Source organism: Hyperolius riggenbachi, chromosome 12 (genome assembly GCF_040937935.1).
Source record: "Hyperolius riggenbachi isolate aHypRig1 chromosome 12, aHypRig1.pri, whole genome shotgun sequence".
Classification (NCBI taxonomy): Eukaryota; Metazoa; Chordata; class Amphibia; order Anura; family Hyperoliidae; genus Hyperolius; species Hyperolius riggenbachi.
The window spans coordinates 115,142,779-115,158,073 of record NC_090657.1 but is presented as its reverse complement, the minus strand read 5'-3'; the positions used below and the strand labels follow the sequence as shown (position 1 = coordinate 115,158,073).

The window sequence follows — 15,295 nt, the reverse complement described above, 5'->3', positions numbered from 1 at the left end:
CGGAGCGGGAGGCGTTTTGCAGAAACGCATACTCCCGGGCTGCTGCAGATTTTGGATTGCGGAGGCGTTTCTGCTTCAATGTTAAGTATAGGAAAAACGCAAACCGCTCTGAAAAACGGCACCTCAGAGCAGTTTGCCAGGTGGTTTTTGTTACAGTAGCTGTTCAGTAACAGCTTTCCTGTAACAATACATGAAATCTACTACACCAAAAACGCTTCACAAAACCGCAAAATGCTAGCTGAAACGCTACAGAAAAACAAGAAAAAGTTTCAAAATCTGCTAGCATTTTGCGGATCTGCTAGCGGTTTTTGGTGTGCACCAGGCCTAACAGAGTAAGCTCAAAAGGCTCCATAGTTAGTAGTTAGTTTTTCTCCAAATCACAATTCACCAGGGAAGAAAGGGGGTGTGGCCATTCGTTATTTTTTCATCTCTTTATCCCCTGAATGAGCCACGATATCTCCAGGTTCATTCAGGGGATAAAGAGATGAAAAAATAACGAATGGCCACACCCCCTTTCTTCCCTGGTGAATTGTGATTTGGAGAAAAACTAACTACTAACTATCACTTATTTATCTCATACTTATCTCACATTTAACTCTTGCATTTCTCTCTGTCGATATTTTCCCCTATACTTCTGGAGAATTGCTATTTGGAGATATCACAGGAGGTAAATTACCTCCCAAGAGATAAATAGGTTGGTAACCTCTGGTGAATTGACGCCAATGTCTATTAATTCTATATTATGCATAATGTCTCTATTTTCATGTGTACCAATGTTAAAATTATATTTTGTACCAGTTTGCTTTTTCCATTGTACAGTACCACAGAGGTTGACGCCACTATGTACTGTAAATGATCAAATTCTGATAGCTTAAACCTATCTATCTAGTAAACTCTGTCCCCAGATGCTGGTAAATGTGCCTGCATGAATATAAAATGTATGACCAATTCTGATATAGTAAACTTCTTATATAGTAAACTACTTGGCCAGGTCCCATGGAGTTTACTATAAAGGGATTCTACAGATTCTGTGTCTGTTTGGATGTATGCATGTATATGAAAATAGTGACTTGCAAAAACGTTATGCCACGGCAGGCAAAGAGATCCTTCATAATTCGGTTTTCAGATTGGCAACAGTTTGGTGTTGGACACAGAATCAATAGATAATAAAGGTACTTACAGAATGAAATTATAGCAAGGCCTATAAAATACATAGACCTTGTACATGTAAATGTGCTCCACATTTGTCATCTTTGTATATCCAAAATGAATAGTGTCATAAAAAACAAAACAAAAAAAACACAAAGTCTGATATACTACTACATGGCAAAGCCCCAGCTGCTTACCTGTAGCCGTGTTTCGGCGAGTCCTCCAGGATGGCTGCTGCTGAGATATTGCTTGTCCCTCCCCGAACGGAAACACCTGTAAGAGTAATCAATTTAAAAGAACCCGCCCTTATATAAGGACTCCTCCTCCCTCACCAACTCAGTTATTAAGAGTATATCACCTTTAACATAAATCAAACTTAGCAACTATATTACAATAGGGATGGGAACTCAGGAGCCATCCTGGAGGACTCGCCGAAACACGGCTACAGGTAAGCAGCTGGGGCTTTCTCCCATCGTCCTCCAGGATGGCTGCTGCTGAGACCAGCGAGAAATTTTCATTAGGGAGGGATGATGGCTTGTAATACTTTCTTCCAAAAGAAACTCTGAACCTGGCTTAACAGTAGTTCAACTCTGTAGCGTTTCACAAAAGTTGTGTGTGACGACCAGGTAGCTGCTTTACATATCTGTTCCAGGCTTGCTCACGACCTCTCTGCCCAAGAGGCTGCCAAGGATAGAGTAGAATGTGTCGCAATTCTAGTATGGAATATTTCCTGCGATTCCCTGTAAGCCCAACCTATTAGCTCCTTAACCTGTCTAGCTATGGCGCTTCTTGATGCCTGCAATCCCTTTGAGGCTCCCATATATGATACAAATAAATGGCTAGATCTTCTCCACCGAGCTGTCCTTTCTAAATAAACTATGATAGCTCTTCTCACATTAATCTGTTTCACTGCTCCTCTAGCATCCTGCGGCTTGGGAGAAAAAGACGGTAAAACAATCTCCTGTGAACGATGAAAGAAGATGAAGAGATCTTTGGAAGATAGGCTAGGTCAGGTCTGAACACAATTCTGAATGAATAACCATATCAAAAGGACGTTAATGGATAGTGCCTGAATATCCCCAATTCTTCTAGCTGACGTTATTGCTACTTTTAATGTTAGATTCTTTAAAGGGGTCTGAGCAATAGGTTCAAATTTATCAGAAGTCAAGAAATTTAGAATTAAAGATAAATCCCAAGGGGGAACTAATTTCCCTGGCATTGGTCGGAAATTCGCTACTGAAAATAAGACTTAACAAAAACCTTCTTAGACAATTGTGTATGAAGAAAACCCAATAAGGCCGATACGTGGACTCTTAGGGCGCTTACCTTCAGCCCCATATCAATTCCACTCTGTAAAAATTCCCAAAATAATCTTAAGGTCATCCGTCTGTATATTATTCCTTTCCTTTCAGGAAGAATATGCGTTCCGAATTTTTGCATATTTCCTCGTTGTGGAAATCTTTCTGCAGTTAACTAAAGTAGATGCCACCTCTTTAGAAAACCAGTCTTACCAGGATTCTTTCCTCAATGCCCAGGCTATCAACTTTTACATCTGGAGAGTAGGATGAACATTTGACCCCTGAACTAACAGGTCTTGTCTTTCCCAGATGCCATGGGCCTTTAAGGACTAGAGACAACAGATAAGGAACCATGCCCTTCTCAGCCACCAGGGACCTATGAATATCACTGTTGCCCTTCAACCTCCATCTTTCTCAGCACCTTGGGAGTGAAGTTGAATGGTGGAAATGTGTAGAGGAGACCGCTCAGCCAGTCCACTAATAACTCATCCAATCTGTTCCCTGACACCGATGGGTGGAGAGAGCAGAAATCCTCCACCTTCGTATCAAAAGGTAAACAGATCTGAACCCAACTCAAAGGCAAAACAGATCTGCAACACCTGAAAAACATTTCAGACAAACGCCAAAGCAAAACAGATCTGAGACCAACGCCAAAGCAAAACAGATCTGAGACCAACGCCTAAGCGAAACAGATCTGAGACCAACGCCTAAGCGAAACCGATCTGAGACCAACGCCTAAGCGAAACCGATCTGAGACCAACGCCTAAGCGAAACCGATCTGAGACCAACGCCTAAGCGAAACCGATCTGAGATCAACGCCTAAGCGAAACCGATCTGAGACCAACGCCTAAGCGAAACCGATCTGAGACCAACGCCTAAGCGAAACCGATCTGAGACCAACGCCTAAGCGAAACCGATCTGAGACCAACGCATAAGCGAAACCGATCTGAGACCAACGCATAAGCGAAACAGATCTGAGACCAACGCATAAGCGAAACAGATCTGAGACCAACGCATAAGCGAAACAGATCTGAGACCAACGCATAAGCGAAACAGATCTGAGACCAACGCATAAGCGAAACAGATCTGAGACCAACGCATAAGCGAAACAGATCTGAGACCAACGCATAAGCGAAACAGATCTGAGACCAACGCATAAGCGAAACAGATCTGAGACCAACGCATAAGCGAAACAGATCTGAGACCAACGCATAAGCGAAACAGATCTGAGACCAACGCATAAGCGAAACAGATCTGAGACCAACGCATAAGCGAAACAGATCTGAGACCAATACAGATGCTAAACAGGTCTAGAACCAAAGCAAAATGCAAAAAACAGATCTGAAACAAATTCAGAAGCAAAACAGATCTAGAACAAATGCAAAAATTAGATCCAAAGCTAAACAGATCTGACACCAATGCAAAAGCAAAACAGATCTGAACTAACGCAAATGCAAAACAGATCTGAACTAACGCAAATGCCAAACAGATCTGAACTAACGCAAATGCAAAACAGATCTGAACTAACGCAAATGCCAAACAGATCTGAACTAACGCAAATGCAAAACAGATCTTAACCAATGCAAATGCAACACAGATCGGATACCAATGCAAAAGCAAAACATACTTGAACCAATGCAAATGCAAAACAGATCTGACACCAATGCAAAAGCCAAACAGATCTGACACCAATGTAAAAGCCAAACAGATCTGACACCAATGCAAATGCAAATCAGATCTGACACCAATGCAAATGCAAAACAGATCTGACACCAATGCAAATACAAACCCAATCTGAACCAATGGAAATGCACAACAGATCTGACACAAATGCAAAAGTAAAACAGATCTGACACAAATGCAAAACAGATCTGACACCAATGCAAAAGCAAAAGAGATCTGAACCAATGAAATGCAACACAGATCTGAACCAATGCCAATGCAGAACAGATCGGATACCAATGCAAATGCAAAACAGATCTGACACCAATGCAAATGCACAACAGATCTGAACCAATGCAAGTGCAAAACAGATCTGAACCAATGCAAATGCAAAACAGATCTAAACCAATGCAAATGCAAAACAGATCTAAACCAATGCAAATGCAAAACAGATCTAAACCAATGAAATGCAACACAGATCTGAACCAATGCAAATGCAAAACAGTTCTGAACCAATGCAAAACAGATCTGAACCAATGCAAATGCAAAACAGATCTGAACCAATGCAAATGCAAAACAGATCTGAACCAATGCAAATGCAAAACAGATCTGAACCAATGCAAATGCAAAACAGATCTGAACCAATGCAAATGCAAAACAGATCTGAACCAATGCAAGTGCAAAACAGATCTGAACCAATGCAAATGCAAAACAGATCTGAACCAATGCAAAACAGATCTGAACCAATGCAAATGCAAAACAGATCGGATACCAATGCAAATGCAAAACAGATCTGAACCAATGCAAATGCAAAACAGATCTGAACCAATGCAAATGCAAAACAGATCTGAACCAATGCAAATGCAAAACAGATCTGAACCAATGCAAAACAGATCTGAACCAATGCCAATGCAAAACAGATCTGAACCAATGCAAAACAGATCTGAACCAATGCAAAACAGATCTGAACCAATGCAAATGCAAAACAGATCTGAACCAATGCAAATGCAAAACAGATCTGAACCAATGCAAATGCAAAACAGATCTGAACCAATGCAAATGCAAAACAGATCTGAACCAATGCAAGTGCAAAACAGATCTGAACCAATGCAAGTGCAAAACAGATCTGAAAAAAGAAAGGAACTCCTTGAAACTACCCAGAGTTTCACTTCCTGAAAAGTTGTATTTCTCATTTACATAGATTGTCAATCACCATCGCTCCAGTTCAGGCTTGACCAATCTTATTATAACCCTGGGGAAACATACTGCCGCAATGGCAACAATTCCCCTTCACTCATGCTTTGCACCCACTGTTACATTGCATGGACACAGAGGATAAGGGAAAGTATAAACCATACAAGGGAAAAGCACTAACAATCAATCATGTAAGTGCATATTCCTGCAAACAATCATCAGTCTCTACAGCTAGTATAGGTTTACTGCAAGCCTGACAATCAAAAATAGGAAAACCAATCACTCCCTGAAACTGCTCAGGGATTACTTATTACCCTGAAAGTTTCCATTAGCTGTTTATGTAAATTGTCAACCACTACAGTTACCACAGATTTCGTGCAGGCTTGACAATTCTTTGTTATATTGCTGGGGAAGCCCAATGTTGCAGTAGCAACATTTCTAAGATATTAGCTTCTTCAACCCTATCCGATACCCACTCTGCTTTGCATGCACTTTTAGCTTGCTAGGTTATAGAGGGAAAGGGAAAAGGTAAAACACAGGGGAAATCACACTGCAATCTCAACCATAGGAGTGTATATTCCTGCAAAAAATGCACCATCAGTGCACTCACCTTTGCTGCTGGAACAGGCTGGGATGCCTATTGTCTGTGATCCCATCTTTCCAGCATAGTGGAGAACGTGAGGAGCAGTTCCATTTCTTATCATGTAATCTAATGTTACACTTTTGGCATCTCAATCTCTCAGGCTGTTGCTGTGCAAGTTTTGCAAAACCGTGAAAGAAGAGTCACTGCTCAGAAAAACATTTTGCTAGAGGTATTTATAGATAGCAATCGTTTTCTCATATATGTACCTGTGCCAATTCCTCCGAGAGAGAAAGTCTCGGTCGGGCATCAGAGGCTGCTGTTGCGGAGGACTGCTTCTGCTCCATGGCAGCGTCGCTGGCGTCCCACGTGTAGAGAGCGCGGAATTCGCGCTTCTCTTGGCTTCAGAAGACACCGCCCCACTTCCTGTCTTCATTGGCCAAACAGCGGCTAGCAGAAGTGACACCTGCGGGACCAAGAGATCCTATGTCATAACTTCTGACATCTCTAGCTGCTCTGTAACACATGGACGCAGCAAGAAGGGCGGTAATGGCGGCGATCCTTTTGGACAACCTGCAGCCAGGTAACATTCCGCCCCCACCGCACACAGGTTAAAAACTGGGGCATCCTACTCACAGTTTCCACCGCCATCCAGGAAAAAACCCTGCCTGACAACATAGGCGCCCCAGGCCAACCTATGCCTTAAAACAAGAAAGGTCTACAGGTATATCCTCAGGTGATGGGAAACAAACAAAAACTGAGTTGGTGAGGGAGGAGGAGTCCTTATATAAGAGCGGGTTCTTTTAAATTGATTACTCTTACAGGTGTTTCCGTTCGGGGAGGGACAAGCAATATCTCAGCAGCAGCCATCCTGGAGGACGATGGGAGAAATTATAGATGTTCACATAACCATGGATTATATGATATTACAGACTGCGTCAAAAAAACATACTTGCTCTCTATTCCTGACATAAGCCGCTGTCGGAGCCTTTCAGCACTAGAGTTTTCATTTGGGGCCCCAGCCAGTTTCCTACCTATATGAACTTTGTATGTTTAACTCATCAGTCTATTTTCCATTTAGGCGCTTGGTGTATTTATGATCTGCAGATGTTATATGCTCCTTCCTAATTGCCTAATGAGGCAGGGTCATGCCTGTGAAACGCACTGCACAATACTCTGGAGTGTGTAATTAACATTTTTCTTGACTGTCAAAATCAACAGTTCTCTGTGTCTGCTTGGAGGAGGTAAGTCCACCACTGCCTCCTCTATATATTTATTTTAAATATTTTTATTCTTCTTAAATGCCTCGGTTTGCTTTGTACAATATTTTCACTTTAAGTTCATTTGTACTCACTTTTGCCTTCTCACTGGGCTCAATGACCAGACCATTGGTAGAGTTATTTAGCTCTCTGGATACAACACAAAGAAACTCTGCCTGGTCTTCATTTCCATAGTTGTATGAAGATCCAATACTGATAAGCTTAAGGAAAAATGTAAACAATGTCAGTTACTGTAAGCACACATCATTGCAAGCATAGTATACTGAACCTTCAGATATTAAATTAGTTTTTATTTAGAAGTCTGCAGTAAATGCTTGGAGAATGTTTATGACCAGTTACTGAGCAAGATTCAACTAAGCCTATTGCTACATACCCATTTCAAAATTTTTTGATTTTGTTTCAGGTGGTAGTTTATCCAAGATCATTGCATATACAAGCTGCTCAGCGCTTGGCTGAGCTGTGTCCTGTTCTAAGGAGAGGGGAAGGAGGGAGGAAGTTTGAGATGGCCTACTAAGGAACTACAATAGCATTAGCAAAAGCTTTTCCACTTTGGTCAATTGCTGAAGGGGGGGGGGGGGGAGCACTGAGGTTGGTGTCACCTGTCTAGACTTTCACCCCAAATTATCGAAACAATGGTTTTATGCAAGAAACATCTGAGCTGTGTGTGCAGCCAAGTGCTTCAGTGTTCACAGACCAAGGCAAGTCTTTTCTGCTGGTCCACACATCAGCTTTAGCAGAGTGATTTCCTTTCAGCTTGCGTTATAACAGCATATGGAATACCAACAATAGCTACCAAGGCTGCTAAATCAAATGATTATGTACCGTATTTTCTGCCATATAAGATGCACTTTTTCTTCCTAAAAAATGGGGAGAAAATTTCCTTGCATTCTAAACAGCAAATGCAAAGAATCCCCGACTTACAAATGCCCGCCGATACAAGCCGCCAACCTGCCACCACTTTGGGTCTTTTCCTGCATAGTCCCCAATGTGTGTCTCCGCATCCTACCCCCCCTGTCCCGCATGGCTTCCCCTATTGATGGCTTGTGCGGAGGACGCGATCAGCACAGATGAAGTGAAGCGCTGGAGTGAGGTCACTTGTGGCCTTGGTCAATTTGTGCCATTTCCCAAGTGCCATTTATTACAAAGTGCTTTACAACTTACCAAGAATTTACCAAGAATTCACTCAAGAATTCAAACAGGATTCAACAGCCACAGGACTTTGCTGGAAACGACTACTCTGCATCCAGAACTGTCTCCAATGCTGTTGCAAAAAGTGCCACTGCTGGATATATGTTGCGCTGCCAAGTAGAATCTGCTTCTTTATTTACACAGGTTTGCTTGCACTACCTGCATACCCATTTAAACTGTTTAGTAGTTAGAAATTTCCTGGTTATAATCTGACACACTTACCATGTTTACTGCACTTTTTCTTATGTTCTGACTGTCTGCTAACATCTACAAGTTGCATTGCTACTTGCATCCTCCCTATGTACCACACCCCATATTCATTTCACCTACTCTGCTTTCCTCACCTTGCTTAGCTTCTCATGAACTGTTAGCTCTCCTGAAATCTCCCCCCCCCCCCCCCCCCCCCCCCCCCCCTCAGCAGCTCAAAAACCTCACAAACATTTAAATCCCATTCACATTTGCTTACTCTCTCCCTCCTGCTCTTACTTGCTGCTGGTGATATATCACCTAGTCCTGGGCCACAGCCTGCTGCCAGACAAGCATCCGCTGCTCACCTGCTTCACACACTTCACAGCCCTCTGTCCACAAATAACCTCAACATCCATCCTCGCCCCAACGTTATTTCCGTCCATCCCACCCACAAACACATGCTCCCCCTACCCTGCGGTCTCTGGAATGCCAGATTCGTCTGCAATAAACTTACAGCGGTCCACAACCTCTTCCTCTCCAAATCCCTCACCATCCTTGCTCTCACTGAGAGATGGCTCACCCCCTCTGACTCTGCCGCAGAGGCTGCCCTCTCCTATGGTGGGTTTCACCTCAGTCACACCCCCAGACCAGACAACAGGACCGAGGGAGGGGTGGGTCTGCTCCTCTCCCATTCCTGCACATTCCATGTCCTCACTCCACCTCCCTCCCTACAATTCACATCACTCACATCATTCTAGGTCCACACTATCCGCGTCTACAATTCCCTCTCATCCATTGTTGCGGTCTTATGCCGCCCTCCGTCGAGCTCCACACCACAATTTCTCGATAACCTTGCCTCCTGGCTCCCACATATCCTCTGCTCTGACCTGCCCACCATCATCCTCAGGGATTTCAATATTCCCATAGATGAACCCAAGGACTCTGTCATGACCCGACTACTCACCATAGCCAACTCACTTGGCCTAGTACAACACACCAACAACCCCACCCACACTGCAGGTCACATTCTTGACCTTATATTCACTAAATCCACCACCATTACAGACCTTAACATCGCACGCTTCCCACCCTCAGACCATCACCTTCTTACCTTTAACCTCCTCACAGAAGGCACCTCCAAACTACCTGCCCACCTACCTGGTCGATGGCAGCGAGACCTACACAAGCTCAACCCTAGTGTCCTTGCTGACCCCCTCCATGCAATCTCCTCCACTCTCCCCACCCTAACCTGTCCTAATCTTGCTGCAGCTCAGTATTGGCAAACTCTCTCATCAGCACTAGAGAAAGCTGCTCCCCCAATATTCCGCCGCAACCGCCCCCCTAACGCCTAGCCCTGGCGCACTACCCATACTCGCAACCTCCAGAGGGTAACACGCGCCGCTGGACGGAAATGGAGGAAAACTTACCGTATATACTCGCATATAAGCCGACCCGCATATAAGCCGACCCCCCAACTTTTCCCTGAAAAACCAGGGAAAAATCATTGACCCCCATATAAGCCGGGGGTAGGAAATGCTGGATTGGTGCAGCCCCCCAGTGTGCCCCAGTATAGCTAGTATAGTGCCCAGTATAGGTAGGTAGTCTCCAGTATAGCTAGTATAGTGCCCAGTATAGCCAGTATAGTGCCCAGTATAGCCAGTATAGTGCCCAGTATAGCCAGTATAGTGCCCAGTATGGGTAGGTAGTGCATCAGTTTAGCTAGTATAGTGCCCAGTTTAGCTAGTATAGTGCCCCAGTATGGCTAGTAAAGTGCCCAGTTTAGCGCCCAGTATGGGTAGGTAGTGCCTCAGTTTAGCTAGTATAGTGCCCAGTTTAGCTAGTATAGTGCCCAGTTTAGCTAGTATAGTGCCCCAGTATGGCTAGTAAAGTGCCCAGTTTAGCCAGTATAGTGCCCAGTATAGCGCCCAGTATGGGTAGGTAGTGCCTCAGTATAGTGCCCAGTTTAGCTAGTATAGTGCCCCAGTATGGCTAGTAAAGTGCCCAGTTTAGCTAGTATAGTGCCCAGTTTAGCTAGTATAGTGCCCAGTTTAGCCAGTATAGTGCCCAGTTTAGCTAGTATAGTGCCGCATTTAGCTAGTATAGTGCCGCATTTAGCTAGTATAGTGCCCAGTTTAGCTAGTATAGTGCCCCAGTATGGCTAGTAAAGTGCCCAGTTTAGCCAGTATAGTGCCCAGTTTAGCCAGTATAGTGCCCAGTTTAGCCAGTATAGTGCCCCAGTATGGCTAGTAAAGTGCCCAGTTTAGCTAGTATAGTGCCCAGTTTAGCTAGTATAGTGCCCCAGTATGGCTAGTAAAGTGCCCAGTTTAGCCAGAATAGTGCCCAGTTTAGCCAGTATAGTGCCCAGTTTAGCCAGTATAGTGCCCAGTTTAGCCAGTATAGTGCCCCAGTATGGCTAGTAAAGTGCCCAGTTTAGCCAGTATAGTGCCCAGTTTAGCCAGTATAGTGCCCAGTTTAGCCAGTATAGTGCCCAGCATAGGTAGGTAGTGCTCCCCCCTCCCCCCGCGGCCGCCGCTGTTATTACCTGCTTAGGCAGTGGCCGCTTCCTAATTCGCGTTCCCCTTCTGTTTCAGAGTCTATCGCTGCTGTGACGATGCAGAGTGCAGGAAAGAGCGCGGCTCCCTATAGCGGCGATCTGTATCTGTATCGATGGCAGCGAGACCTACACAAGCTCAACCCTAGTGTCCTTGCTGACCCCCTCCATGCAATCTCCTCCACTCTCCCCACCCTAACCTGTCCTAATCTTGCTGCAGCTTAGTATTGGCAAACTCTTTCATCAGCACTAGAGAAAGCTGCTCCCCCAATATTCCGCCGCAACCGCCCCCCTAACGCCTAGCCCTGGCGCACTACCCATACTCGCAACCTCCAGAGGGTAACACGCGCCGCTGGACGGAAATGGAGGAAAACTTACCGTATATACTCGCATATAAGCCGACCCGCATATAAGCCGACCCCCCAACTTTTCCCTGAAAAACCAGGGAAAAATCATTGACCCCCATATAAGCCGGGGGTAGGAAATGCTGGATTGGTGCAGCCCCCCAGTGTGTCCCAGTATAGCTAGTATAGTGCCCAGTATAGGTAGGTAGTCTCCAGTATAGCTAGTATAGTGCCCAGTATAGCCAGTATAGTGCCCAGTATAGCGCCCAGTATGGGTAGGTAGTGCATCAGTTTAGCTAGTATAGTGCCCAGTTTAGCTAGTATAGTGCCCCAGTATGGCTAGTAAAGTGCCCAGTTTAGCGCCCAGTATGGGTAGGTAGTGCCTCAGTATAGCTAGTATAGTGCCCAGTTTAGCTAGTATAGTGCCCCAGTATGGCTAGTATAGTGCCCAGTTTAGCTAGTATAGTGCCCAGTTTAGCTAGTATAGTGCCCAGTTTAGCTAGTATAGTGCCCAGTTTAGCTAGTATAGTGCCCCAGTATGGCTAGTAAAGTGCCCAGTTTAGCCAGTATAGTGCCCAGTTTAGCCAGTATAGTGCCCCAGTATAGCTAGTAAAGTGCCCAGTTTAGCCAGTATAGTGCATAGTTTAGCTAGTATAGTGCCCAGTTTAGCTGGTATAGTGCCCAGTTTAGCTGGTATAGTGCCCAGTTTAGCTAGTATAGTGCCCCAGTATGGCTAGTAAAGTGCCCAGTTTAGCCAGAATAGTGCCCAGTTTAGCCAGTATAGTGCCCAGTTTAGCCAGTATAGTGCCCCAGTATGGCTAGTAAAGTGCCCAGTTTAGCCAGTATAGTGCCCAGTTTAGCCAGTATAGTGCCCCAGTATAGCGCCCAGTATGGGTAGGTAGTGCCTCAGTTTAGCTAGTATAGTGCCCAGTTTAGCTAGTATAGTGCCCAGTTTAGCTAGTATAGTGCCCCAGTATGGCTAGTAAAGTGCCCAGTTTAGCCAGTATAGTGCCCAGTATAGCGCCCAGTATGGGTAGGTAGTGCCTCAGTATAGCTAGTATAGTGCCCAGTTTAGCTAGTATAGTGCCCCAGTATGGCTAGTAAAGTGCCCAGTTTAGCTAGTATAGTGCCCAGTTTAGCTAGTATAGTGCCCCAGTATGGCTAGTAAAGTGCCCAGTTTAGCCAGAATAGTGCCCAGTTTAGCCAGTATAGTGCCCAGTTTAGCCAGTATAGTGCCGCATTTAGCTAGTATAGTGCCGCATTTAGCTAGTATAGTGCCCAGTTTAGCTAGTATAGTGCCCCAGTATGGCTAGTAAAGTGCCCAGTTTAGCCAGTATAGTGCCCAGTTTAGCCAGTATAGTGCCCAGTTTAGCCAGTATAGTGCCCCAGTATGGCTAGTAAAGTGCCCAGTTTAGCCAGTATAGTGCCCAGTTTAGCTAGTATAGTGCCCAGTTTAGCTAGTATAGTGCCCCAGTATGGCTAGTAAAGTGCCCAGTTTAGCCAGAATAGTGCCCAGTTTAGCCAGTATAGTGCCCAGTTTAGCCAGTATAGTGCCCAGTATGGCTAGTAAAGTGCCCAGTTTAGCCAGTATAGTGCCCAGTTTAGCCAGTATAGTGCCCAGTTTAGCCAGTATAGTGCCCAGCATAGGTAGGTAGTGCTCCCCCCTCCCCCCGCGGCCACCGCTGTTATTACCTGCTTAGGCAGTGGCCGCTTCCTAATTCGCGTTCCCCTTCTGTTTCAGAGTCTATCGCTGCTGTGACGATGCAGAGTGCAGGAAAGAGTGCGGCTCCCTATAGCGGCGATCTGTATCGCCGTTACCAGGGGAACCGCTCTTTCCTGCCCCCTGCATCGTCACAGCAGCAGCGCCGGGTGCGCTGCTGTGATAGACTCTGAAACAGAAGGGGAACGTGGATTAGGAAGCGGCCGCTGCCTAAGCAGGTAATAGCAGCGGCGGCCGCGGGTGGAGCGGGGCGCGGACCACCCACCACCCACCACTAGACCACCAGGGAAGACTCGCATACAAGTCGACCCCCCAACTTTGACCTCCTTTTTGGGGGTCAAAAATTCGGCTTGTATGCGAGTATATACGGTAACTTAAAGCGGACCCAAACCAAACATTTTTTTCATTCAAATACAGTGGGTTGCAAAAGTAGTCGGCCCCATTGAAGTTTTCCACATTTTGTCATATTACTGCCACAAACATGAATCAATTTTATTGGAATTCCACATGAAAGACCAACACAAAGTGGTGTACACATGAGAAGTGGAACGAAAATCATACATGATTCCAAACATTTTTTACAAATAAATAACTGCAAAGGGGTGTGTGCATAATTATTCGGCCCCCTTTGATCTGAGTGCAGTCAGTTGTCTATAGACATTGCCTGATGAGTGCTAATGACTAAATAGAGTGCACCTGTGTGTAATCTAATGCCAGTACAAATACAGCTGCTCTGTGAGGGCCTCAGAGGTTGTCTAAGAGAATATTGGGAGCAACAACACCGTGAAGTCCAAAGAACACACAAGACAGGTCAGGGATCAAGTTATTGAGAAATTTAAAGCTTAGGCTACAAAATGATTTCCAAAGCCTTGAACATCCCACGGAGCACTGTTCAAGCGATCATTCAGAAATGGAAGGAGTATGGCACAACTGTACACCTACCAAGACAAGGCCATCCACCTAAACTCACAGGCTGAACAAGGAGAGCGCTGATCAGAAATGCAGTCAAGAGGCCCATGGTGACTCTGGACGAGCTGCAGAGATCTACAGCTCAGGAAGGAGACTCTGTTCATAGGACAACTATTAGTCATGCACTGTACAAAGTTGGCCTTTATGGAAGAGTGGCAAGAAGAAAGGCATTGTTAACAGAAAGCATAAGAAATCCCGTTTGCAGTTTGCCACAAGCCATGTGGGGGACACAGCAACCATGTGGAAGAAGGTGCTCTGGTCAGATGAGACCAAAATGGTACTTTTTGGCCAAAATGCAAAACGCTATGTGTGGCAGAAAACTAACACTGCACATCACGCTGAACACACCATCCCCACTGTCAAATATGGTGGTGGCAGCATCATGCTTGGGGGGGTGCATCTCTTCAGCAGGGACAGGGAAGCTGGTCAGAGGTGATGGGAAGATGGATGGAGCCAAATACAGGGCAAACTTGGAAGAAAACCTCTTAGAGACTGCAAAAGACTTGATACTGGGGCGGAGGTTCACCTTCCAGCAGGACAATGACCCTAAACATAAAGCCAGCGCAACAATTGAATGGTTTGAAACAAAACATATCTATGTGTTAGAATAGCCCACTCTAAGTCCAGATCTAAATCCAATCGAGAATCTGTGGCAAGATCTGAAAACTGCTGTTCACAAACGCTGTCCATCTAATCTGACTGAGCTGGAGCTGTTTTGCAAAGAAGAATGGGCAAGGATTTCAGTCTCTAGATGTGCAAAGCTGGTAGAGACATACCCTAAAAGACTGGCAGCTGTAATTGCAGCAAAAGGTGGTTCTACAAAGTATTGACTCAGGGGACCGAATAATTACGCACACCCCACTTTGCAGTTATTTGTAAAAAATGTTTGGAATGATGTATGCGTTTCGTTCCACTTCTCACGTGTACACCACTTTGTATTGGTCTTTCACGTGGAATTCCAATAAAATTGATGCATGTTTGTGGCAGTAATGTGACTAAATGTGGAAAACTTCAAGGGGGCCGAATACTTTTGCAACCCACTGTATATTTAGTTGCACCACTCTGACACATACAAAGATAAATAAACACTCCTTCAGGCCTATGAGCATTTCAGTGCCTGCTTTTCACCCTTCTCTTTTCATAACTAGGGGCCGCCCATACCTAACTAACC

At 45.0% G+C, this 15,295-nt stretch overlaps 1 protein-coding gene across 1 annotated transcript in view; it reads right to left on the bottom strand.

Moving 5' to 3' along the window:
* The window catches only part of KCTD2 (potassium channel tetramerization domain containing 2), a 105,902-nt gene that overhangs the window by 22,857 nt on the left and 67,750 nt on the right, over positions 1-15,295 (bottom strand). The window contains exon 5 of the mRNA XM_068264285.1: positions 7,238-7,363. Within this exon, the coding sequence (XP_068120386.1) occupies positions 7,238-7,363 (126 nt within the window). The remainder of the gene's footprint in view (positions 1-7,237; positions 7,364-15,295) is intronic.